Genomic DNA, 27,109 nt, shown 5'->3' with positions numbered 1-27,109 from the left:
GACAGATTTAAGCAATTTTTCAGATTGATGATATCAAGAGGTAGGAAAAGTGCCTCATAAGTGTACAAAGAAGCATTTCTCTATGTCTTTGTCACCATGCTCCTCCCTCCTTTTCCCTTCTCCGTAGATTTCAATAGGCAGATCAATGAATTTGCCATCGGACCTGTTTGGAATTGGACAGATTTCAGCAGTTTTTCAGACTGAATGATGATTTCAAGAGGGAAGGGAAGTGGCTCATAAGTGGGGAAAGAAGTACATTTTTCTGATACATAGTTGAACTATTGATTTATGCACAATTTGATGAAAGAGACCATTTCATATGTATGTGATGCTTTAAGCTTAAAAGTATTCTATTTTTCTGGAATTTTTATACTCAATGGGATTTCAACCGGATGTCCACGAAAGTAATAAAAATAAAAAAAAAATCAAACAAAATAATGTTTATTAAGACTTTTACTTTTAAAGGAATAAGCAAGTGCAAAACAGTGGGGTTTACTGCAGACAGCACCGGTTATACAAATCCTGCCGACATCCTATTTACACCAGTGATAATACAAAGACCCCGACAGCTGTAGACTCGTGGCCATTCTCCATGGTGGGCGCATTTGACATTGCTTCCTTCTCCGTTGAATTTCCCATAAAAAAATACTTTGTTGGAAGATGGCGGGAGCGACCGTTTGAATAGAAATGTTGACATAATCAAAGCTGGCATGCTATAATCACACATGGGTAAAAAGCTTCCGGAACACAATAGAAAGAAAAAAAAAAAACATATTTAATCATCAACATGTTCATCCGGAATTGAAGGAAGATCTTGATTCCGTGTAGAATGTTGAAGATTCTCGTAGAGTTGGGTGAGAAGTTGGACCCTTGTCAAGCCAGATTAAACCTACTGATATAAACAGGGGAGTAGTCCTGGTATAGGAAGGAGTCAGTAACGTCTTAGCGGAAGGTCCTTCATCTATATATACAGGATTCTTGGATGATATCAATCCATAATTCCACATCCTATAGAACATTCTAATATTTCGTGTCCCGTTCTTGGCCAAAGTCAACGTGTAGCGCAATTATTTGCAAACTTCTTGCTCCCCATGGATAATTTTATTTCACATAGTGAAACCACTGAGAGTTTTTCATCAAAAAGTCAAAAGTGCAAGTAAAATATCCATTTGGCTTGTAAATCCTTAGGGTACTTTTTTTAATTTTTTCCCAAAGAGATGAAAGATTGTATATGGCGTCCTCATTCATCTGCAGGTGGATGTGATGATGGCCGGAAAAACAAATCTTAGGATCTTGGATGAATCTGAAAAAAAAAAAAGTGTTTAGAGATTAGGAAATTGTCCAAATATATTTAGTATTAGTTTACAGCACGTTTCATTCAATAATCATAAGATCATCAGGAAATATCATCAAAATAGGTTTCAGATCTGTAGATCTAGAACATTAAACATTCTAAACAGAAAACTATCCAACATCCATCCATCCACCGTCCATCCATCTATTCATCCATCCATCCATTCACCAGCTATCCATCAGCCGTTCTTCTGCCATCCATCCATAAACCATCTATCATTCATCCCCTATCCATCCATCTATCCATCCATTCACCCCATGTATCCATCTACACATCCACCAACCATCTATCCATCCATCCATCTGCCTTCCTTCAGCCATCCATCCACCATCCATCCATCCATCTGCCATCCATCCACCATCCATCCATAAACCATCCATCCATCCATTATTCATCACCCATCCATCTATTCATCCATCCATCATCCATTCACTCCATGTATCCACCCACATCTATCTATCCATCCATACACCCATCCATCAGCCATCCATCCACCGTCCAACATCCACCTTCCAGCCATCCACCCATCCATCCATCAGCCATACTTCAGCCATCCATTATCCATGTATCTATTCACCATCCATACATAAACCATCCAACCACCTTTCTATCTTTGATGTTTCATGTTGTAAAATAAAGCAATGCAGTAACATGGATGTTTCTCTGTATTTGTGGCTGGGCTCTGGTTGCAGTATACAGGTTCATTTTCGGCAAGCAGTCAATTAATGTCATTGCTCCGGGGCTCTGTCCATATCCCGCTAATAATCATGGCTCGTTCTGTCTCATGCGCTCCAGTCTATGTTTACCTTGTAGCTGTTTTATTTCTTAGAGTAGATCCAAGTTAAGTACACAGCAAACAGTATTAATTATGTATAGAGACTGGTATTATCCATGAGAAGCCTCACTGAGTTATAGTCACTGGTGAGGGATTCTTACTGTAATATTAATGTAATGCTCTTACTGAAAGAGACCCCCCTATAACAGCAGTCTGGATGGGCAATCTGGAGCCCCCTATAACAGCAGTCTGGATGGGCAATCTGGAGCCCCCTATAACAGCAGTGTGGAGCCCCCCTATAACAGTCTGGGAGTGTTGTCTGGAGCCCCCTTATAAAAGCAGTCTGGGAGTGTAGTCTGGAGCCCCTATAAGAGCAGTGTGGAGCCCCCCTATAACAACAGTCTGGGAGTGTTGTCTGGAGCCCCCTATAACAACAGTCTGGATGTGCAGTCTAGAGCCCCCCTATAAAAGCAGTCTGGGAGTGTAGTTTGGAGCCCCCTATAACAGCAGTGTGGAGCCCCCTATAACAGCAGTCTGGAGCCCCCCTATAACAGCAGTCTGGATGTGCAGTCTAGAGCCCCCTATAAAAGCAGTCTGGAGCCCCCTATAACTGCGGACCCCCACACGTCTCTTATCTAGGTGAATATGTTATGGATATTGGGATTGTTCCTGTATCAGCGATGAGAATGACAGCGAGTGTGAGCAGTCGGCCGTTTTCAGTGACAACAGTGACTATACCTACGATGTTTCAGGGCCTCAGATGCCATCTTGCCTTGCATGAAGGTGGTCATGTGTGACCCTGAAACTTAAAAACAAAACAAAAAAGTGAGCCCTCTTGGAGCAGAAATAAACATGATGCATCTAACAGATTATAATGTCGTTCTGTACAGTAATAATTTGGTCAAAAGATATGAAAAAAAAAATTATCAACAAATTGTTGCATTGCATTAATGAGGAAATCTACAAAGTATTCAGTGATGATAAAACCAAATATTGGGTCAGTTTCCCACTAAATAACAATTTCTGAGCTTTTTTTCCCACAACTTTGCATTGAGATGTCCCTCTGTCATTGCTCCTGTAAATGCAAATAGGATTTTCTAGCTTCAGTGGACAAACTCCAAGTGAACACCGTGAATGAAATCTGTCACCAGTTTTCACAACACAAACTGCATACATTGTTAAAGAGTTCTTAGACCTGATGAGGTTGGTGTACTTACTTTGATAATCCATGGCAGAATGGTAATATAATCCTTTATGAAAGTTTCTCTCTGTGTGTTCCCCCAGGCTGATTAATAGCAAATCCGTGTTCTTCCTCCCTACTGCTGATGAATTTCTGCCCACTTATCCTAAATAGCAGCTCCCCAATGTCCCTCCTCTCTGTTGCTGATGAAATTGTGCCCACTTAGTCTAATTGAGAGCTCCTTGGTGTCTATCCTCACTGCTGCAGCTGAATCTTTGCCCATCTGGCCTAACTGACAGCTCCTCAGTGTCCATTCTCTGTGCTACTGTTTAATTTCTGCCAATTTAGTCTAATTGACAACTTCTTTGTGTCCTTCCTCCCTGATGCGGTTGAACTTCTGCCTACTTCGTCTGACATAACTCCCCGGTGTCCCTCCTGCTGCTGAATTTCTACCCCCTTTTTCTGATTAACTGCTTCAGTGTCCATCCTCCTAAGCTGAATCTCCACCCACCTAGCTTGATTGATAGTACTGAGTGTCCCTCTTACCTGCTGAATCTCCACCCACCTCTCCTGATTGATAGCTTCTCAGTGTCCCTCCTCCCTGCTGCTGAATATCCACCCACCTCTCCTGATTGATAGATTCTCGGTGTCCCTCCTCTCTGCTGCAGAATATCCACCCACCTCTCCTGATTGATAGATTCTCAGTGTCCCTCCTCTCTGCTGCAGAATATCCACCCACCTCTCCTGATTGATAGATTCTCAGTGTCCCTCCTCCCTGCTGCTGAATATCCACCCACCTCTCCTGATTGATAGATTCTCGGTGTCCCTCCTCTCTGCTGCAGAATATCCACCCACCTCTCCTGATTGATGGTTTCTCAGTGTCCCTCCTCCCTGCTGCTGAATAATCACCCACCTCTCCTGATTGATAGCTTCAGTGTCCCTCCTCCCTGCTGCAGAATATCCACCCACCTCTCCTGATTGATGGCTTCTCAGTGTCCCTCCCTGCTGCTGAATATCCACCCACCTATCCTTATTGATTGCTTCTCAGAGTCCCTCCTCCCTGCTGAATCTCTACTCACCTCTCCTGATTGATAACTTTGCAGTGTCCCTCCTCCCTGCTGCATGGATCTCACACTGCTCAGTACAAGCTGCAGTTTTCAGGCTGGGTATGTGGATACTTAATACACTGTCTCCTTAGCTATTTCATTCTATAGATGGACTCCTCTTAATGTCAGGATTATACAGTCACTATGACATGTTTTCAGAGTAAATACACCAGCCTCGTCAGGTCTAAGATGAAGTTTATTAGTTATACAGTTTGTAGTGTGAGATCTGGAGACAACAATGCTTTAAATACAAAGATTTAAGATTAGATCTTGCTCAAATAATGAAAACAAAGTATTTAAAAAAAAAAAAAACTCTCATGTACAAATGTATGTTTGCTCCTTATGAGAGTCTTCTACAGGTACCTGGAAATGTTTGGGGATTACCATTCACCTTGTCAATCGAGTGTGCCCCTGCTCAGTCTGCAACTCTCGGCACTGATTGGACAAACCTGGAAAAGTGCAATGGCAGCTCCCAAGCATGTGTTTCCAGGAGGAGTAACAGAGGGACAGCACAGGGCAGAGCTCTAAAGATGAGATGTTACAGAATGGGTATTTTATGGGAAATGCAAGTGTTTTACAAAAACATGATTCTATTCACACTATAGGAATACAATGGCGCTTCTTGTTCCCGTCAGACGCCGTCTGATACTTACTCTAGTGGTCTTTATCTTATTGCCAGTTGCACACATCCATCCTGAGTTATCTGGCAGCGTCTTACATTCCTCCCCCTCTAAACATGGTTCCATCTCGCACCACCACTTCCCAATAACTATTGAAGCTGCAGGAAAAAAAAAAGTCCAATGTAAATGTCATATAAAAAAACTTCTCATACAGCAATACTATCATTTAAAGGGATTGTCTCGGTTTTTAACACATTTTATAAATCCTATTATGAAAACCTGACTTTATTGTTGCCTACCAAAATTCACTAGCCAGCTATTAGGCAGAACACAACTCCATATGATGCACCTGAAGTGTAATATTTCATTTCTCCTGTTAATGCTGATCAATATGACTCTATGATACATTAACTATTGGGAGAAACTTTTATGAAAAATGTATTTTTACATTGAACACTAGAGGGAGCTGATGAGTTTCCTGCATACTGTTACTATTGAGTTTAATGTATGAACACAGTATACAGTAAGCTCCCTCTAGTGGTGACCACAGGAAGCTCCAGTTTTATTATTTACCTGCTTCTGTGACTATTATAAAGATATAATGGATGGCATAAGACTTGTATAGATGTCATAAATGTTATTGATGTGATGTTATCCAATGCACAGTTCTGCACGATCAAGAAAACATTTTTTATCAATAGATTCTGCTGTTCTGCACATCCCATAATCTGTTGCTTGGACCCTAGTACAAGCTTCGCTCAGATATTAATGACACTGCAGTATTATGGGTAATGTAGTTCACCTCTGCAGTAAGTACGGTACATCTAGCATGAGTGAACCTAAATCTTAACCATTTAAGAACATGAGACAACCCTTTTAATGATAAAATTCAAGTTTCTTGCAGCCACCACTAGGGGGAGCTTAGTGCATACAGAATATGTATTGAACTCGGTGGTGTTTGCAGGTAGACAGAACTTTGAGCCCAGATTTTAGAACCTTAAAGGGTTATTCTCAACTTCATAGATGGATATCATTGGATAGTGCTTGTAAAAAGAATCACATTTGCCATTTACTGCTTGTCAAAATTTGCAGCCATTCTTGAGATACTAACACTTTTATTTACAGCTCGTCAATGTCATGATCCAGACTGGGTTTTGAGTCCTTTTTCCCTTTTTCCCGGTCTGGTCATGTCAAGAGTTAACCTTTCTCAGCCTCTGGGTTCAGGTTGGCTATTTATTGCTGCTGTGTCTTGCAGATCATGTGAGTTATAGTTTTTGCCTAGTGCTGCTGTAGATAACTCTGATTGCTCTGATTTGTCCTGCTGCGTTTGCTGTCTGAACCCGTGTCTCTGTTTTCCCCTGTTTCCGTCTTGACTTAGTGTTTCCCTTTAGTATGCAGACTACCTGGTTTTGACTTGGCTTGTATCCTGACCTGGTTCTGTCCTTTGTCTTTTGGGTTATCCGCTCCTGACCATTACGGACCCCCGGCTTGTTTCTGACCGTGAGTTTGCTTATTCCTTTGGTACAGCGCTACAGTCTAGGATTTGACCCGGCTTGTTTTGACTATTCTGCTGCCACCTGTGTTAGCCTCACTGCTGCACTGCAGGTCAGCTCTGTTTAGGTGCATACCTGCTTCCTCTCTACTGCCATCTAGTGAAGCCTGCACCTACCTGCATTGCAGCAGCATGACAGTCGCCTTGGAAACAGACCACCTCTGCTGTCTAGCATGTAAGCGCTGCTGCTGAAGCTGGATCTGGATTAGGAGGTAACGGCATGCTCTAGTGCTTCCAAGCTCGAGTAAAAGAAACAGCTTGTAATAGCTTGTTCTGCTGCTTAGCAGCGGTGGTCGGTCTCCAAGGTGATGAGCTGTAAATAAAAGAAAACTTAATATCTCAAAAACAGCTGATAATTTTAATAAGCAGTAAATTGCAAAGTTGCATTAATTTCTAAGCACTATCCAACAATACCCATTAAAAAAAATGGGAATAACCCTTTAAAATGGCAAAAGTTGGGTAAAGTGTGTATTTTTTTTTTTTTTCCAGTTTCTTTGTAAGTTGCTGAAGTGTATTATTCTGTTCTGCAGCAACTTAAATGTCTCTTCTGTACAGTGTAAATCATGACTGCCTACAATCCAATTACCCGGGTCAGAGATGTGCACAGAAATGTGCACAGAAATTATACAGTCCAAAGGCAAAACTCGGAATCGGCGCCCAATCAAAGTGGCGCCATTTATACTGCGACCAACATTGTGGCAATTACGTGTAACATATGGTTCTATATATTAGTATCCCTATTACTGAGTGTAAGCGACACCATTAATGTGCCCGGTATACATTGCTACCCGATGCACATATGCAGAAGGGTCGAACAGAACGAATCGCAGCACAGAGACCTCTAGTCTAAATTTGGTGGCAAAAGCATAAAGAGGAGAAAATTGCCAACGGCATATCAACCAGGTGTCAAGCACAAGCATCCCCCCCGTCACAGCCCGACGCCTCGGCAGCTGCACTGCTCTTTCTTGCCTTGCAAATAAATGGACCAAAGTAGTCAGGTGTTTAGAAGAGCAATGGCCACAAAACTGAATATTGGAGGCAACCATCCGCTCCAGTGTGCACATATGCAATATATTCACGTCAACGACCATGATATACTGGGTTCATTTTCTATAAATAATAACATATAATATCCAGCAGCCTGTAATCTCCTCTTCCCAGGCTGTAGATGCTTAGAAATGGCCTCAGTCTGCAATAAAATCTATCTAGCAGGTAACTATAGTAGGTGCAGAGGTTGCAGTCGCACCTGGGTTCTCAAACCCGAAAGGTTCCTTTGGCCCATATTAAAAGATCAATAAGCTTGCTCACTTTGGTCCCCTGTATAATGACCATGCTTTTATCACATATCCTTTGAGCAGGGGGTACAAGTTATTTAAGGGACACCCCTTTTTAAAGATCAGACGAGAAGAGGCCATTACAAAGATCAATATGAGGTCACATTATGGTGCATGGTTTTTCCTACCTGGAAAGTTGCATTTTATGAAAGTTTCTGCAGCGCCCCAGAGTCCTGGTCATTGCAGTACTGATGCTCCGCCGCTAAGGGGGGCTACGGTACGTCTGATGGCACTGAAGGAGTTCTTCTGACCAGGTATCACAGTCACCAATACACTTCACAGTCTGGCCTCCAGGGGGAGCTAAGGGTACTATTCATTAGGCCACTCCTCACAATCTGGTAAAACTGGGGGTTAGGCAGGAAGTTAGAGAGAAGCTGACTGGGTTGGAGCCAGGCAACATCCTGTGGCAGAGGGTGTTGCAGGGGAAGATTTAGGGGGGTCCCTGTCAGGGGTGGGATCCTGACAGAGGCTTAGCGAACAGAGAGAACGTTACGGGACCGTGCCTGCACAAGATAGCACTCAACTTGATGCTTAGAAGTGAGTTTTATTGTAGTGGTACTCAAAAAACGTTTCGGTCCTACACATGGACCTTCGTCAGTAACTACATGTGAAAACAACCAAATGTGAAAACCATAACAAGAAATAAATAATAACATTAAATAACAGAACAATTATACAAATAAAGTATATACACAAGTGTTGGAGAGAGATTACAGCATCTGTTCAAACAATCTGGTCAATTGTATCAGAGTAGCATAAGATGGGGAGAAGCCCCAAGTATCTAGGCTAATGGCTCCACTTTGTCTGGGAAAGAAAAGGGGGGGCCACCAAGATATTACAGTGAGGAGAGCGGTACATACCGTACTAGAGAGTAATAGGAGGACCATAGGGTCAAAAGGCACAAAAGCAGCGTCTGCAAGTGTATAGAGAAAGAAAAACCCCCTTTAAAGACTCAAATTAGTGGATAGTTGGGTAACGTGGGGGGATATATGGAAGACCATACCTTACAAGTGCGTCAGATAGGAGCGGTACTGTGGGAGTATAATAAAGGGTTACATACCGGACGAGGAAGGACAGAAAAAGATCTGCGTTGGTGCTGAGATTACCTGCGGAGACCGTGACTGCTGGAAAACGTGGACAGACGCGGATTCCACCGCTAGTCTGTCAGGGAAGACGAGAGGCCGCCATGTAATAGGAGGCGGGCGGGACCGAGAGAGGCAGAGAGCCAATCCGTGGCTGGGAGGCCGACCGGAGGTGACGTCACGCTAGGAATGTTTGTATGTGCAGCTAAGTGCCGGGCTGTGAGTACGTAGTGGGTGGAAATGACGTGGAGTTGTCATAGTAACCCAGCAAAACAGTGCCGCTTATGGGAGATGGAGCAGGATGATAGCGCTGACAGAAAGATACCGTGAAACTAGAAACAGAAGGTAGCTTTACTAGGCAGGTAACGGTACACATAGACAAGGAGCTGTAGTGCCGGATTGAGAATCTGTTGACGGTGAACGGACTCCTTTGTGATGGTGCTCCTATGTTCTATCATACTGCCGTGTGACACAATAGGCAGGTGTGAGTAGTGGACCTGGTCCAGTGAGACAAATGGGTGGACAAAGAAATTTCAGTACAGACGACTCTAGTGGCAAAAAAGAAAAGAAGAGTTAGCAGGCGGTATAATATACCTAAAATGCATAATTAAACAAATAAACAGTTGGATTACTGGAGTCCGTAGTGACCTATGGATTAAATACATAACACCATATTATAGAGATTTCCGACATTAGAGTGATACAGTCTCAGAGGAACGAGGCTAGATCGTAGTCTCTATTAAGCCCCAAAGGGTGAAGGGTCTCCAGTGTATGAATCCAAAATGCTTCCCGTCGTTTAAGACGGGCCACCCGGTCACCACCCCTCCGTATAGGGGGGATATGTTCTATGACCTGATATTGTAACTGAGACACATTGTGGCCCTGGTTATGGAAGTGAAGGGGAATAGGTAACAGAAGGTTCTTCCGGCGTATCGTCGATTTATGTTTCGAGACTCGATCACGTATAGGTTGCGTGGTTTCCCCTATATATAGGAGTCCACAGGGGCATTTGATTAGGTAAATAACCCATGAAGAAGCACATGTAAAGTACTCCGGAATGCGAAATGACCTACCGGACCGGGGATGGTGAAAAGAAGAGCCTTTAAGTACATTGTGGCATTGAGAACAGTTGAGGCATGGGAACGTTCCTGTACGTGGACTCTGTAGAAACTGTTGGCGAGGGGATACAATGCCTGACCCTAGGTCTGCCCTGACCAAAGAGTCCTTGAGGTTAGGTGGGCGTTTGAAACAGGGGAGGAAAGGATTCTGGAATTCAGGTACTTTAGGGTATCCCTTGGACAGCAGGTGCCAGTGTCGGCGTATTGACCTATGTAAGATGTATGTGAACGGATGATATGAATGGACAAAAGGAATCCGGTTGGAGGCTCTATTTGATCGTGGAATTGGTGGGGCAGCAGCTTTTTCCAATATGGACGGTGGGTAACCCCGTTGGGTAAATTTGGAGGCCATTTCTTGGAGACGGACCGGTCTCAACTCCGTGTCCGACACGATCTTAGAGACCCGTTGGAATTGGGACTTGGGTACCGAATTTTTAGTGGCAGGGGGGTGGAAGCTTGTAAAGTGAAGTAAGCTATTGCGATCGGTACTTTTTGTGTAGAGGTCAGTGCCTATAGAGCCGCCGGATTGGAGAATGACCATGGTGTCCAGAAAATTAATCTGAGTTGTACTGTAGGACATGGTAAAAGAGATGCCTGGCCAGGCCGTGTTGAGCCAGTCGAAGAATGTCGCGAGGGCCTCCAACGAGCCCCCCCATATGCAGAAGACATCATCAATGTAACGTTTCTACATGATGACGTGGTCACGAAACAATGGGTGAGGGTAGATCAGATCCTCCTCAAAGTCGGCCATGTAGCAGTTGGCATACGGGGGTGCTACGTTGGAGCCCATCGCAGTGCCACGAATTTGGAGGTAAAAGTCATCCTGAAATAAAAAATAATTCCGGGTAAGGATGATGGTTAGTAATTCTATACACATTTGAATCTGGTCCGCTGAAAGGCCGGATTTAGTCAGGAGTTTATGGACCGAATTAATACCCTCCACGTGGGGGATGGATGTATAAAGATCCTTTACATCCATGGTTACTAGTATGGAGTGTGGAGGAATGGGGCTTATATCTTTCAGGATCTTGAGAAAAGAGCCCGTATCCAGGATAAAGGATCTGGATAGCCTGATCATCGGGGTAAGGATCTTTTCTAGGTAGATAGCCAACGGGGAGAGAATGGAGTCGGTGGATGCGACTATGGGCCTTCCTGGGGGTTTCTCTAGGTTTTTGTGAATTTTCGGAATAGTATAAAACACTGGAGTAATGGGATGTGACTTGGTGAGAAAGTCCCGTGTTTTGGGGTCTAAGACACCAAGCTCGGTATATTTCTCCAGTGTGTCGGTAATGATTTGTCGGGTTGCGGACATAGGGTCGCGTGGTAATTTAACATAAACCGTGGAGTTATCTAATTGGCGTGTTATCTCTTGAAGATAATCGGATCTATTCATTAACACAAGGGCGCCCCCTTTATCCGCGGGTTTAAAAATGAGATTGTTATCATTCTGTAGGCTCCGTAGGGCTTGTCGTTCTATGGAGGAGAGATTGGAGGGAAAGAAAAGTTTACCCCTTCTGATATCCTCACATAATGATTTAAATGACTCTTTGACAAAGCCTATAAAAGACTCCATGGCGTGTGAGCCGTGTGGAGGTCTGAAGTGACTTTTAGTGTAGAGACCTAGGCTTCGTGATGAGAGGGGACCTTCTGGGGAGGTTACTAAAGGCTGAATAGAAGGTGATTCGGGGGATGTGGAAAAGAAGGCCTTCAGTCTGAGGGATCTAAAGAATCTTTGAAGGTCCATTTCGAGGTCAAATGTATGACATTGGTATGAGGGACAGAATGATAAGCCTTTCTGTAGGACTTTATATTCCGCAACACCCAACAATCTATCAGAAATGTTGACTACCAACGGGCTAATACCTGAGACCTCGTGATCCTCCCCAGGGCCGAGTCTCCTCCTGTGTCCATGGCCGCGCCTCGTGGCCTTCTTCTCGGGAAACGGTGTAGCTGGCCTAAAAAACGTGGTGGGAGGGTGGCAGGGGTACCCAACTCTTGTTCTGAGCCTGATGTCGAGTAATCGGGGGAAGTGCGTTGAACTTGGCGAGATGTATTTCGACGACCGGAGAAGGTGTCCTGCCATCTGTATACCTGCTGGCGCTCGTAGTCCTCCGTATCCCTGTTGAATTTACTTCGTTTTCTGTCCTGTGTCTCCCGTCGATGTTTATCGATGTTTTTGGCGATCTGGTCCTTAAGCGTGATGAGTTCCTTGGGGGTCCCGGATGCAGATAGTTGAGCCTCGATGGTTTTGATGGTCTCGGAGCTAGCGGAAATCGCCTTCTGTAGGTGCTCAATCGTCAGGGTGATAATGTCAAAGGAACACTTGTTTAGTATTTGTTCGTACTTAATACAATATTCATGAGAGTCCCGAAACAGTGTGGGACGTAGTGAAACACGTAGACCCCTAGGGATCCGTTGTGCACGGAGATACTCAGAGAGTGTAGCGCAGTGGAGTTCAATGTTGGTAAAGTGACGGAGCTCCCGTTCTAGATCTCTCCCTCTTGCCTCCTTAGGTGGGATTTTTAAGAAATCACTACTGAAAGTGGAGCGTGCCAGGATACTGGAGGTCTCCTCAGCATTATAGGAGAATGTGGACATGACCCGTCAGTGTGCAACACGTAAGGGTAAAGTAATAATACAAAAAACCGTGTGCACTACTGGAAAAATTTGGTGCTAAGGATATGGTGTTATGTATTTAATCCATAGGTCACTACGGACTCCAGTAATCCAACTGTTTATTTGTTTAATTATGCATTTTAGGTATATTATACCGCCTGCTAACTCTTCTTTTCTTTTTTGCCACTAGAGTCGTCTGTACTGAAATTTCTTTGTCCACCCATTTGTCTCACTGGACCAGGTCCACTACTCACACCTGCCTATTGTGTCACACGGCAGTATGATAGAACATAGGAGCACCATCACAAAGGAGTCCGTTCACCGTCAACAGATTCTCAATCCGGCACTACAGCTCCTTGTCTATGTGTACCGTTACCTGCCTAGTAAAGCTACCTTCTGTTTCTAGTTTCACGGTATCTTTCTGTCAGCGCTATCATCCTGCTCCATCTCCCATAAGCGGCACTGTTTCGCTGGGTTACTATGACAACTCCACGTCATTTCCACCCACTACGTACTCACAGCCCGGCACTTAGCTGCACATACAAACATTCCTAGCGTGACGTCACCTCCGGTCGGCCTCCCAGCCACGGATTGGCTCTCTGCCTCTCTCGGTCCCGCCCGCCTCCTATTACATGGCGGCCTCTCGTCTTCCCTGACAGACTAGCGGTGGAATCCGCGTCTGTCCACGTTTTCCAGCAGTCACGGTCTCCGCAGGTAATCTCAGCACCAACGCAGATCTTTTTCTGTCCTTCCTCGTCCGGTATGTAACCCTTTATTATACTCCCACAGTACCGCTCCTATCTGACGCACTTGTAAGGTATGGTCTTCCATATATCCCCCCACGTTACCCAACTATCCACTAATTTGAGTCTTTAAAGGGGGTTTTTCTTTCTCTATACACTTCCAGACGCTGCTTTTGTGCCTTTTGACCCTATGGTCCTCCTATTACTCTCTAGTACGGTATGTACCGCTCTCCTCACTGTAATATCTTGGTGGCCCCCCCTTTTCTTTCCCAGACAAAGTGGAGCCATTAGCCTAGATACTTGGGGCTTCTCCCCATCTTATGCTACTCTGATACAATTGACCAGATTGTTTGAACAGATGCTGTAATCTCTCTCTAATACTTGTGTATATACTTTATTTGTATAATTGTTCTGTTATTTAATGTTATTATTTATTTCTTGTTATGGTTTTCACATTTGGTTGTTTTCACATGTAGTTACTGACGAAGGTCCATGTGTAGGACCGAAACGTTTTTTGAGTACCACTACAATAAAACTCACTTCTAAGCATCAAGTTGAGTGCTAGGTTCTTTTTCATAGTCTATGAAGGTGTGGGAACTGGGAACCTATCCTTAGCACCAAATTTTTCCAGTAGTGCACACGGTTTTTTGTATTATGCACAAGATAGCGGCGGTACCCCAAGAAAGGATAAGAAGCGAGGTTTATTGTGCTGAGTGAGAAACGAGATCAACGCAACAAGGAGAAACACCAGTAGGAGTCGTGCTGTAAGACGAGGCAACATCCTACTGAGGCGCGCAGCCGGTGGCCGGAACACCGAGGAAGTATAGAGCTCCAGGCCTAACTTCAAACCTACGGCAGGACAGTCAGTTATAGGCGGGCTGTCTCACCCAATTCACCTAAGAAGACATAGGGGGCAACAACAGGAGAGGGGCGACTCTAGGGTCCCGGAAGAACTCCGAGCCTACCCGTCATACTGGTGCGTCCTAGCCATATCATCTGGGGGACGAAGAAGAACATCATAATCGAGTTGTGAGGGAACTTCAGAAACAGACACAACAGTTGTGGGGACTATAAGCACGTAAGCACAGCAGGGGAGGACCACAACACACAAGCGCTAGAAGGTAGGCACAGATTTCCACCTGCAAAGGGAACTCTGGAGGTGCCATCGGACCGGCCGGACTTGCGCAGCCCGGTTAACCGTATTCCGGACTGAGGATCCTGGGACCTTCAGTAAAGAGGTAAAGAGACTGCAACCTGGTGTCCTCGTTATTTACTGCAACCTGCACTGCACCACCACAACATCATCACCATACCTCAACCTTCATTGTACGCCCCTCAGCAGGGTCAAGGACCGGGTCTAGCCACCGTGACAACCCCAGAACAGAGACTCAGAGGCCCGGTACCGGGTATCCCTCGGCCCTGCGACAGTGGGGGCGTTACATTTCCATGAACTTCCAATGAATCTAGAACCAGTCCTTCACCCCACTGTTGCTCCAGTTCCCCTGAAGAGTAGTGTCCTGTACAGGTTCTTAACACTAGGGCTGTGCAGTTGGAGTTGGAGCTAGTTTCTGTTGGAGTTGGAGCCCGAGTTGGAGAGTGAAAAATTGAGGAGGCGAGTCAGAACATTGGCTTTCCTTCTCTACAGTCGTGCTCTTCACCCATTAGGCAAGACGAAGAGACCAACCAGAACTAGGCCCCTTGTCCTCAAGAGCCCCATAGCAGCCTCATGATTTGCCTCTATATCCTTGCATACAATGACTAGACTTACTAGTACACTGACAATTGAGGTCAAGTTAAGTAAATCCATTAATTTAGTTTGTGCAAATCGATTCACAGGAGTCAGGACCTAGTCTATCGCCCACATCCGTAATCTGTAGCCACTAGATGGGAACAATGAGATCCTCTTCTTTTAAAAAGCATAGTGTCCTGTACAGGTTCTTGCCGCCACCAGTGCTGTGCAGCTGGAGTCTTGGAGTTGGAGCCCGGGTCGGAGAGTAAAAAATAGAGGAGGAGTGTCAGAACATTGGCTTTCTTTCTCTGCAGTCTTCCTCTTCACACTTTAGTCAAGATGAACCAGAACTGGGCCCCTCATCCTTAAGAGCCCCATAGCAACCTTATGATTTGCCTCAATATCCTTTGTGACAAAGTCACTGGCAGAGTGCTGAAGGGGAGATATATGTCACTACACTTAATGGCGTCAGTGATGTAAAACCCAGAGTAATTTCATCCAGCACACTACGTGCTGTGAGGTTTAAGCTAAGTTCCGTAATGGGCTGGTTTTTAGGTGGACATCCATAGAGTGGGTAGGAGGGTGTCGACCTTATCTCCACCCGCAGAGCCAGCACCGCCGTGTGCTGACAGGACCTGTGTGATATCACAGAGTCATGTGTTCAGTCACATAGGGGATGAGTCACATGGTCTGGGTCTTAAATGGCTTGGTTCCAGAGGCACACATTGGTCAGACATTGGATTCTCCAGCGGTTTGTGTCTTGTGGAGGAAACAATGAACCTCTGTTGCTCCAGAGCGGGATGTTACCTGCAACATATGGACTCTGTTACAGCATTTTGTTTTCTTTGTTGTTATCATGTTTTTGCCCTAAGGGCTGTGTTTACCTTCTCCTTTTTGTTGGTTTATGTTGCCATATAATAAACCAGTTGAAGACTTAAAGAGACAGTGTTCCTGTTTTCTACCTCTGTGTACCACCAAGTGAGTTGAACTACCACACCTTGCATACAAGTACATTGACAATTGAGGTCAACTTTATTAAATCCAATAGTTTACTTGGTACAAATCGATTCACAGGACCCAGTCCAGTCCATCGCCCACATCCGTAATCTGTAGCCACTTGGTGGGATCCCTGAGAACTGATCTTCTTTTAATTAGCCGGCCTGGTGCAACATCACATGTGCATCTTGCCACGATGATGACAACACACCAGGTCGGCTAATCAAAAGAGGAGCCGCGGATGCCATTAGGTAGGAGGAAGTTGTTGGGGCTCCCTTCCAGCGGCCACAGATCACCGATGTGGCACATGGACTGGGTTCTGTGGATTTGCACCAGTGCTATCCAATACACAATATAATATATTAGCTGTGGGTTATATAGCTGGCATCTAATCTAATCCCTTCATGATGATGATCACTGCTCCATCCATAGCCAGAACTCGACATCTCCACATTTCCATTCGGCAGAGTAGATCTAATTATAGGCAAAATAAAAAACAAGAGCGTCTAACCCACTTGGCAGAGATACAAATTTCTTCACAATGAAAATCCTTAGAGGTTGCACATAACATCTTAAATGATCTGGACACCATGCTTCTTTGAATTAAAAGCAGATCTGAGGATTTCGCTGCTCTTACTGGGGGCTATTTTTCATTGAATGCGGCATATGAGCAGCATAAGAATGCCAGAAGTGGAGCTGAAAATATACAGTCAGACACTAACAATCACATCAGCTTCATTGCCGTCATTAAATGGAAGTTTTGGGCACTCGGAACGTCGATTTTCTTTTCTTCCATGGCCTCCCTGTCATTTTAATTACTAGTATGGGACTCTCTCATGTACTCTGCATATGCAAATTTTTTATGCAAAGTAGTTGATTCAGAATGAACTTATCCGAAAAAAAGAGATTTCCTGTCTTCATCAGTTTTTACTAACGTCCTAAATCTTATCTGCAAGTCTCATAGTCAAGAGATATGTACACAACCCCTTTTCCAGTTGCCCTGTTGGAGCATGTGGATGTCACACTGACTGCCATGTATTTGCCCTGAAGTGGTCACTGTTGGGAAACTAAATGGCAGGTGTGGTAGTTACGCTCACTCAGCGGTACATGGAGGTAGAAAACAAGAACACTGTCTCTTTAAGTCTTCTGTTGGTTTATTAGACAGACGGTATAAACCAAAACGAAGGGAAAAATAAATACAGCCCTCTGGGGCAAAACAGGAAAACAAAATGCTGTACACAGTCCATACAATTGTAGGCAACACAGGTTCAGTCTTTCCTCCTCAGGACACAAGCTACTGGAGATCCTCTCTCCAGTCCTGCTGAACCAAGGCTTCCTCTGGAGGCCAGCTATTTAAGCCCCAGACCACACGCTGGCGTGGAGATAAGGTGGACATCCTCCCACCCGCTCTATGGATGTCCACATAAAAGCCAGCCCATTATACAAATTAGTTAGCCCCTTACCAACTTAGTGTGCTGGAGAAAAAAAACTCTGGGTTCTATATCACTGACGCCATTAAAGGGAATCTGTCACCTACTTTTTCGTATATAAGGTGTGGCCACCACCATCAGGGGCTTATCTACAGCATTCTGTAATGCTGTAGATAAGCCCCCAATGTAAATTGAAAGATAAGAAAAACAAGTTAGATTATACTCACCCAGGGGCGGTCCGGTGCTGTCCGGGTCCGGCGCCTCCCATCTTCATGCAATGATGTCCTCTTCTTTGCTTCCTGTCGCGGCTCCTGCGCAGGTGTACTTTATCTGCCCTGTTGAAGACCGAGCAAAGTACTGCAGTGCACAGGCGCCGGGAAAGATCCGAGAAGCCCTGCGCCTGCGCACTGCAGTACTTTGCGCTGCCCTCAACAGGGCAGATAAAGCACGCCTGCGCAGGAGCCGGGACAGAAGCAAGGAAGAGGACGTCGTCGCATGAAGATGGGAGGCGCCGGACCCAGACCACTCTGTTGGGAGATGTTTCTGCTACATGTGGTTTTGATATGAATAGCAAAAAAAAAACACAAAAACTTTTTTATGATACTTTGTCTGGAGATGTTTCTGCTTTATTTGATTTGGTTTTTATATGAATTGCAAAAAATCCTTTTATTCTGATACTCTGTTGGGAGATGTTTCTGCTACATGTGTTTTTGATATGAATTGCCAAAAAACAAAAACCTCTCGTGATACTTTGTCAAGAGATGTTTCTGCTGTATTTGGTTCTTATATTAATTGCAAAAAAATATGTTTTTTATGATACTCTGTTGGGAGATGTTTCTGTTATATGTAGTTTTGGTACGAAATGCAGAAAAAAAAAACATGTTTTTATGATACTTTGTCGGGAGATGTTTCTGCTATATGTAGTTTTGAAATGAATTGCAGCCAGTTGAGGGTTTTTACCATCATGTCACGATAATGTTTTCAATTTTTACTGTGATAAATTTGAAGATTTTCGCCAAATGTGGAAATGCGAAAGTGGATAGATCATCTATATACTTTTGTAGTTTTAAGATTGAAAGAAGACACAAGTCAATCGAGTTCAACCTGTAACCAATGATACAAAGGAAGTAAAAAATCTCACGAGGCAGATGCCATGTGTCCCATATTAGGGGATAAACATCTTCCTGGCTTCAGACTCATTTGTCTGACTTGATAAATGATATAAATTTAGCTGCATCCACCCACCACTAGGGGGAGCTAACCGTATACAGCTGTATAACTGTGTATGCAGAAGGCTCCTCCTAGTGGTGGGAGCAGTTTAGTGTTGCAGTAGTTAGTAGTGACATTTTTTGTCTATTTACTAATATTACAGTGCACCCCAATAGGGATACCTAAGTCCCACCCATATGACTGCCCTGCCCCCAAACCAGGACCTCCCACTTATGGGGAAGGGGCATTAAAAAATACATTCCAGCCATTTTGTTGTTTGCTTTGAGTCATTTGTCCCGTAAAAATCAGGATTTTTAGCAAAATTTAATATAGTAATCTTATTTCTTTTTTTTTTTTTTAACTTTTTGGGGTTTGTACTTCTATTATTGGATAAAGGAAAATGTACTAAAAGGACATTTAATGCTCAAGATTTAATATTTCCAGGAGTTTAGACAATAACCTTGGGGAAGTCTCCGAAGCTCTTTGTACTGCTGCTTTTACACATGAAACACTTGGTAGAAAGCAGTAGAAACAGTTTGCGCATTCACACATCAGGCAGGGGGTCCTCGTGACGTCTTCCTTAGATAAGAAATTGATTTATGTCCCACCCCCCCTCCTTATGGTGTTTTATTGTAAAGTTTATGACCCAAAAGTAATTGATTAATTTAAGCCAGCTTTTATTTTCTCTCCAGAAAGAGCTGCAGGGTCCTCTGCCAAAATCTTCATAAAAAAAACAATAACAAAAGAAAAAGCCACATGGAGTCAAAAGTAGCATTACGTACAATGCCGGCACTAAATCCAAGGAGTAATGTACAATGGATGGACTTGCATTGGATGACGACAAGTCAATTAAATACTTAATAGGTGGAGGGATCGGTGATCCCATCTGGAGCCAAGTCCCACTGTGTCCACGGTTCGGTGGTCGGGGGGCAGCTGACACCTCTGCACTTCCATTGCTTGGACCATTGGAAGAGGTCCTGTTATATTGGCCTTCACAAGACCATCAGTAAACGTCCATGTCCATATGAAGCCACTACAGGAAGGGGGGGGGGGGGTGGAGCTTTAGGAAAAGTTTTTCTTTTCCTGAGGATTTTTTTTTCAAGAATTTTAGAAAACGTTTTTTTTTCCTCAAGTATATATATTTTTTTAACTTTGATACTGGATTCCATCAGAATCCGCTTCCAAGAGCTTTATAGTTTTTAAGGATGAAGGTAGACTTAAGTCTATCGAGTGCATGCTATAGCCTAACATGTTGATCCAGAAAAAGGCAAAACAAAACCCTTGGGGCAGACACCAATAGCTTCATATTTGGGGAAAAAATTCCTTCCCGACTCCTCATGCGGTAATCAGATAGTTCCCTGCATCAACGCCACATCCGAGGAACATGTTTTTTGTTGTTTTTTTACCACCAGGCATTTTTTAAAAACGCTTTTTTTAAAAAAAAAAACCTACTCATATAAACAGAAAAGTGGATTTCCCATACAAATAAATTGGAAAAATTTCCCAAATATTTTTGAAGCCTGTTATTTATAGAAATATTTTGCTAATGAAAAAAGTCAAAAACTTTGCGAGAACTATGTGGGAACAAAGCAGACATCCGTGTTTCACGGTACATATCCACATATCCAGATTGCGATACCCTGGCCAACCATGGGTCACCTAGCAGTCTCATACATGGCTAATAAATTAGTAGGTCAGGATTTGAAACTCACAGTTGGTCCGGGTATATTAGAAGACTATTAATAATGTGATAGTGGGGTGGCCTAGAACTTTCAGCTTTTGCAATGGTGCCCTGGAACGCACGCCACTGGTTAGGATCATGCACAATAATGCATCCCCGAATAATTTAGATTTTATGCATAGCAAGTTCTATCAAATACTAGGGGGCTTCTATAGCAAAATACAAAGCAGTTTTCATATTTGCTATTAGTCTTGATTTTTGCCTGGATAATTCCATGATTGAAGCCGAAAACTTACACAAAATCGGGACTATAGTTGGCGCACATCGAATCGCAGGACCCAATCCATCGGCCACGTCGGTGATCTGTGGCCACAGGACTGGAGGCCTGACAAACTCCTCTTACCCGATGGCATGCCAGGCTCCTTTTTTGATTAGCCGAGCTGGGCTGGCACAACATTAGGTTGGCTAATCAAAAGAAGAGCTGCGGATTTAGGGAGGTAGGAGATGGTTCTCGGGTCTCCCATCCATCTGCTACAGATTACAAACATGGCCGATGGACCGGTTCCTGTGATTCGACTTCCATCAATTCCAATCAGTCCATTCACCATATTAGTAATGTGTGGCTGCTGAATGGGAGCCCAGAGTACCGCTTCAACATCCACAGCACCATTATTGGCTTAGCGCGACATCAGGTTGGCTAATCCAAGCTAGAGCTGCGAGAGGTAGGAGGTGATTCTCAGGGCTCTCATTCAGCAGTCACAGAATACGAACATGGAGGATGAATCAATTTGAATTGATGCAAATTGATTTGTAGGTCCATTATCCATGTTGGTAATCTGTGGCAGCTGGATGTGAGCACTGAGAATCACCTCCTACCATTCGGTATCTGCAGCTCTTCATAGATTAGCTACCCTGATGTCATGCCAGGCCAGCTAATCAAAAGATGGTCAAGAGATGCCTTCAAGTAAGAGGAGGTCCTCATGCCTATGGACCCATGGCCACAGATCGCCAATGTTGTGCCAGGCCAGCTAATCAAAAAAGGGTCTGGAGATGCCATCAAGTAAGAGGAGGTCTTCAGGCCTATGGACCCGTGGCCACAGATCACTAATGTGGCCAATGTTGTGTCAGACCAGCTAATCAAAAGAGGGTTTCGATATGCCATCAAGTAAGAGGAGGTCCTCAAGTCTATGGACCCGTGGCCACAGATCACCAATGTGGCAAATGTCATGCCAGGCTGACTTATCAAAACAAGAGCCACATGTGCCAGGAGGTAGGAGGAGGTTCATATATATATATATTCAGCAGTCATAGAATATTAACTTGGTGGATACATTGATTTGAATTGGTGCAAATCAATTCGTAGGACCCAGTCCATTGACCATGTTAGTGATCTGTGGTAGTTGGATATGAGTCCTGAGAACCACCTCCTACCTCCCGCTATCCACAGCTCTTCTTTTGATTATCCAGCCTGATGTCATGCTAAACCTGCTAATCAGAAGAGGAGCCATGGTTGTCGCTAGGCAGGAGGTGGTTCTCAGGGCTCACGTCCATCTTCCACAGATTACTGATTGGACCGATGGGCTGAGTCCTGCAAATTGATATGCTCAACTCAAATTGTCATGTTTAAGCCCCGTCCACTGGGTACGCCGTCAAATGTCCAATTTTGGGGTGTAGTTTATATCAACCAAGCCACGAAAGTGGACATTTTGTTGTACACTCATGTGGTGGGGCTTAAATGTCCATATTTTGGGTGTTTGTATATGTTGGCACCTTTTGGCGGCACACAGACTACCGATATCTCAACGTTCCGCCATGCAGTCTTGTCGTGTGCATGATTCCTAGGAGGGTTTATTCTGTTTTTCTATTCTAAATTACGGAGCGCCATGTCGCGCTTTATTACTCCATTTCACATAAATACACTAATCAATACTGATTTACCTTTCGAGGCGGACACCTAGAAAAGAGCAGAAAAAGCATTATCATCGGCACTTTAGATGGCTGCAAATCAAGGTTTAAAAAAATCGGCTGTGAGTGCGGTCATTTTAAGGTGATTCTCCTTTCAAATTTTTCAATTTTTCCTATTTCAGGGGTTTGTACCCGGAGCAGCCAAATTGCAGATTTATTTTTTTTGCTGAATTACAAACAATTAGGTTCCGAAAATGAAAAACGAGGGTCCGCATTACGGATGACCGCCATGACCCGGCAGCACAGTCTCGGCATTACCATATGAGAGATAATGAGGGGCAATTTAAGAGCAGGGAAGACACTAGAAAAGTGAAAATTAAAAGCTCAGTGGATAATTTCTGCTCCCCGTCCATCCAACTTTCCATAAAATGAATTCTAACATTGTCTCATTAAGTTACAGATCGGGTTTTGTATGCAGAATCCTGTTAGCGATGATATAGGATGTCAGGCCTAATGAGAATCTGTAACTCGAGAGTTTCTGCGAGATGAAAGTTTCAGAAGGAAGAGGTAAAAGGCTATGCTACTCGCAGACTAACAAGCGCCTACTGAAAGAAGCGCCGCAGCGGCTCAAAGGGAAATCTGAAAATAACTGTTTTATGGTGTAAACTGAAAAACATCAAGAGGGGAAGAAATACCTGGAAGTGGAGAAAATACGACTCGCACCACTCGCCGAAGATTTCCAGTCACCTGTCCCTGACATCGATCACAACAGAAATCTCCGCACTTTGGTTAGACGACAAAAACTTGGATTTTACATACAGAAAACTTTAGCTTGTTATCGCCGTTGTTTTGTGCTACATTTATTCTTCAGGTTTATGCTGCAACACAGGTCTTGCTTATTTTCTTCTTTTATTGTTGATCTTTCCCCAAATTTCATAAAAGAATACCTAAACTTTTCATTACAAAAAAAAAAAATTTTGTCCAGTATGAAAAGTTATCAAACTTTGCAAATCACTTTATTAGGAAATTTGTAAAAAGAAATTGCATGTGAGCGACTCCCAAATCCCTGCTTTCTCCCGACCTGTTTTCCTGCCTTTAGCTGCATTGATAGCAGAACATCCTCATTTGGAGTACAGATGATGGCAGTGATTATTCAGCTCAGCACTAACTCTGAAGAGAAGCGGAGGCGGAAGATTGATCAGATAGGCAGTCGGAAGAGGAGACAGGTGATGATGACCCATCACTGCCATCATCTGTACTCCAAATGAGTATGATCTGATATCAGTGCAGCTGGAGGCAGGAAAATAGACTGGGGACAAGCAGAGGTTAGAAGCTACTTACCGGCCATTTTTAGAGTACAGATGATTGCAGTGAAAGGGTAAGCTCACACCTGTGTATCACAAACTCCACAGATAAGCTACTGCAGGAGATTGTTCTGATTAGCACAAAAAGATCTAGGTAGTGCCCTGCCAGGACCTTCTTCCTGATAAAGAATAATACAGAACTACAATTCCATAGTATTCCTTTGTGTAGGGGTCTCTTTCTCTGTAAGTCACGGCAATCAATAGGTAGAAGAGGAGTAAGTCGGGATGGACAAGAGGGAAAGAGGAAGGAGAGTACAGAGAACATAATGATATCATCCCACAGGCTAACAATCTGAGAACGGTGACGAGGAGTCGAGACGGCAGATCGAAAAAATAGCAGGTCAGTAGAGATAAATAAAAATATTCAAGTGGAACTGACTTCTACCCAAATTTTAGAAAAATCCGGATTCTTCAAAATGCGGATTTTTTTTGTAATTCGTCTCTGTATGGATTCAGCAAAATGGCGCCCACTGGCCAACATTTATCTGAAAATAAAAAGCCATCAAAATGTAAAAAAACCCCACAAAAATACTTAGGCTCCTTACCGCTCACGTAACAGGCCCCTCCGCTCCTCACCGTCACCCGTCTGGTCCTTGTTGTATCTTCTGATCACCGCCGCTAGTGCTGAAATCGTGATGTCATGTGTTGATCAGAAGATGCGCCAAGGACCGGAAGGATGGTAAAGTGGAGAGGTGAGTGGTAAGGTGAGTATAAGTGTTTTTTTTATTTTTTACATCTTGCATTTATTATTCTCTGGGGTCTGTATGGGGACATTAAATTTGTGGAGAATAACTTTTCTCTACTAATCAAATATCCCACAATAATCCACACGAACAGACAAATTTGAGTTTTGCCTCATCCACTCATCTCTAACCCTAAGTGCATAGATTCTCATACTACAGTCATTAACGTGACTCTATGAAGGCTGATTGGGGTGCAGTTATGGCTCCCATAACTTTTCAAGGAATAGATCAAAATGTACCCCTATGGCAAAGCTGGAAGTAATGAGAGATCATCAGGGGCCGGGCAAAGATATGGTCTGTGTTAAATCCTAAACCAAGAACATAAAAAAAAAAACAAACAAAAAAACTTATTTTCTAAAGATTTGGGGAATGATCATGGTAAAAATAATATACATTTTTTGGGGTTATATGACATCCATATTACTATGTTACACTCTACTCCGTACACAAAGAATATAACATCCTTTGAACTATCTAACGCATTCAACTGCTAATTAACTAATTTTCAGCTTAGGTTATCACATGGAAACTTGACTACAGAAGTTTTTAATTCCTTCAAGATGTTACCGAGGCTTCCTTGAAGGATAATGCACAACTTCATTTGATTTTTATTAATAAGCAAGTTTTCGAGACGGCTAATTTGAAATAGTTTAGATATCTGCAGGCATCATGTCTCATTTAGTTGGAGCTTTGCATGAGAAAGTCTGAAGCTTTTTCCGTGCTTTCTCTAATTAACTCCTTCACCCATGACACTACTCGGGCATGATTTGCACATGAATCTCCGGATATGACCCTGAGTTTTGTCAAGCTTTTAAGATGTCACGTATGAACGAATATTATCGAAAAGAAGCTTTTATCACGTGGAGGGAAGTCATCAAGCTCAGGGGCAATTAAAGACTGTCCAATGACTTTGTAGAGTAATTCCTTAGTACTCATATGGTTGAAGGTTAAAGCAAATCAAGGAGGGACTACACTAATGACATTCCTTGGAATCCTCCAAGAAAAACATATGGTTATTAAAATTGTAAAATAAAATCCCAGGGTTCCTCAACTGCAAAACAGTTAATTTCATATTGTGTTGATCCAGAAAAAGTGAAAATCAAAATAAAATTTCCTCCAAAGTGTTAAAGAGGTTGTCTGAGACTGTGTCATGACTCTGTTGTCGAGTGTCCCGGTACCAGGGGTTCCTTCCCTGTCCCTAATGCTAGGTGCGCCCTAGCTTGCCATGTTTCTCGGATTACTTCTGAAGGTGAAGAAGCTGGGGCCACATAGCTTGCCTTAGCTTCTGAAACTGCTCTCAGTCTGAGGGGAGCAGTAGAGTACTGTAATACACCAATCAGACTAACAAGGTAATATGAACAGGGGTGATGAAAAATACAAAACATACAAATATACTCACACTTATAACAGAGGGATGCACCAGGGAGTGGAAGATGGGGTTAAACCAAAGTAAGAGAAGAAAGGAAATTATTACACACTCAAAACATAGCAACAGTCACAGATAAATCCACCAAACACCTCCATCACCAACCACCACCAACAATCTCCAGCCAGGCAGCATAAGCTAACTCTGACAATGAGTGCTAACCAGGTCCCAGATTATATAGGAGATGGGAGTGGCTAACAGTGCACAGCTGAGCCATAAGGCAGGAAAGCTTCCAGGAGCTCTCAACTGAGCAGATTAACCCCTGCACTGCTAAAAGAAACTTGCACCCTTTAATATGAAGGTGAAGTGCTTCTAAACCGTGCAGGAGTATGGGAAATCAGACACCACGGTCTTCTGGCGCCTTTCTGTTGCGGTAAACCTGTGACACTTTGTTTATTTTTCCCTATGCAGCTACAACACTTACAGGCAAGTACTTGGTAACTACCTGCCTATTACGCAGTTTCCAGTAACTTCATGTCCACAAAGCAGCTTGTTCTCTTCTGCTCTGTTCTGTCGATGGGGCGTCACTGCTGAAGTCCTACTGATTTGCAGACGGCTGTCTGCTGCTTAACTGCGGGGAGCCAGCTATCAATCAGCATGACATCAGCAGTGAGACCTCGTAGACAAAGCAGATTGGAAGAGGAAGAGCTGCTCTGTTTACATGAGGTTGAATGAAGAAGCAGATTCGCCGGAAGGAATAGTCAGTGGTTGGTGCCCAGTAGAACAGGCACTAATTACCTGTAAGTTTTTGGCCCTGTAGGAAAAAATAAGCAAAGTCCCCGATAACCTATTTATTAGAAAGCCTAATGAATGCACCACAAATGGCAATAGCATAAAGTTCCAAAGCCTCACAAGTGTCATACCAATGGCAAAACCTTCTCTCTTTCAGATGCACTTTAGGTCTCTCTGTTATATACCTTGCTATTAAAGGGCTGTCTCACTAAGAAAACCATTTTGGGACCCTCCATTTGTGAGTCACTATGTATTGGATGGATAGTCTTCAGTGTTTTGATTGGCCACCATGTAATACTACCCTAATACAACCATATTCCTCAGAGTGGTTAACATAACATTTTGGAGGTCCGTAAGATGGAATTCTAGCCTGTTTCCAACCATAAAAAGTCTATTGTTGGTGCTATAGCATTG

The 27,109-nt window shown here is 43.6% G+C and overlaps 1 protein-coding gene and 2 long non-coding RNA genes across 6 annotated transcripts in view; 1 reads left to right on the top strand and 2 right to left on the bottom strand.

The window, feature by feature from the left end:
- Positions 1-425: 425 nt before the first annotated feature.
- The window catches only part of TAFA1 (TAFA chemokine like family member 1), a 368,499-nt gene continuing 341,815 nt past the window's right edge, over positions 426-27,109 (bottom strand). For 2 of the 4 annotated variants that reach the window (XM_077276058.1, XM_077276061.1), the window contains 3 exons: positions 5,069-5,193; positions 2,872-2,934; positions 426-1,303 (listed from right to left, as the gene is read on the bottom strand). In XM_077276058.1, the coding sequence (XP_077132173.1) occupies positions 2,917-2,934; positions 5,069-5,193 (143 nt within the window). In that variant the 3' untranslated portion in view covers positions 426-1,303; positions 2,872-2,916. Of the gene's footprint in view, positions 1,304-2,867; positions 2,935-5,068; positions 5,194-27,109 lie in introns of all 4 variants that reach the window. The other 2 variants (XM_077276059.1, XM_077276060.1) reach the window with 2 other exon arrangements.
- Positions 8,440-8,942, bottom strand: LOC143787383 (uncharacterized). Its single transcript, XR_013218346.1, has 3 exons — positions 8,925-8,942; positions 8,782-8,834; positions 8,440-8,522 (listed from the first exon to the last, which is right to left on the bottom strand). It is a non-coding gene; the product is annotated as an uncharacterized LOC143787383 (long non-coding RNA).
- LOC143787382 (uncharacterized) lies at positions 13,537-14,073 on the top strand. The gene is made up of 3 exons (XR_013218345.1): positions 13,537-13,554; positions 13,645-13,697; positions 13,957-14,073. It is a non-coding gene; the product is annotated as an uncharacterized LOC143787382 (long non-coding RNA).

This window comes from Ranitomeya variabilis, chromosome 8, assembly GCF_051348905.1.
Source record: "Ranitomeya variabilis isolate aRanVar5 chromosome 8, aRanVar5.hap1, whole genome shotgun sequence".
Lineage (NCBI taxonomy): Eukaryota > Metazoa > Chordata > Amphibia > Anura > Dendrobatidae > Ranitomeya > Ranitomeya variabilis.
The sequence above is the reverse complement of the archived record's forward strand: the minus strand, read 5'-3'. Positions and strand labels throughout refer to the sequence as shown.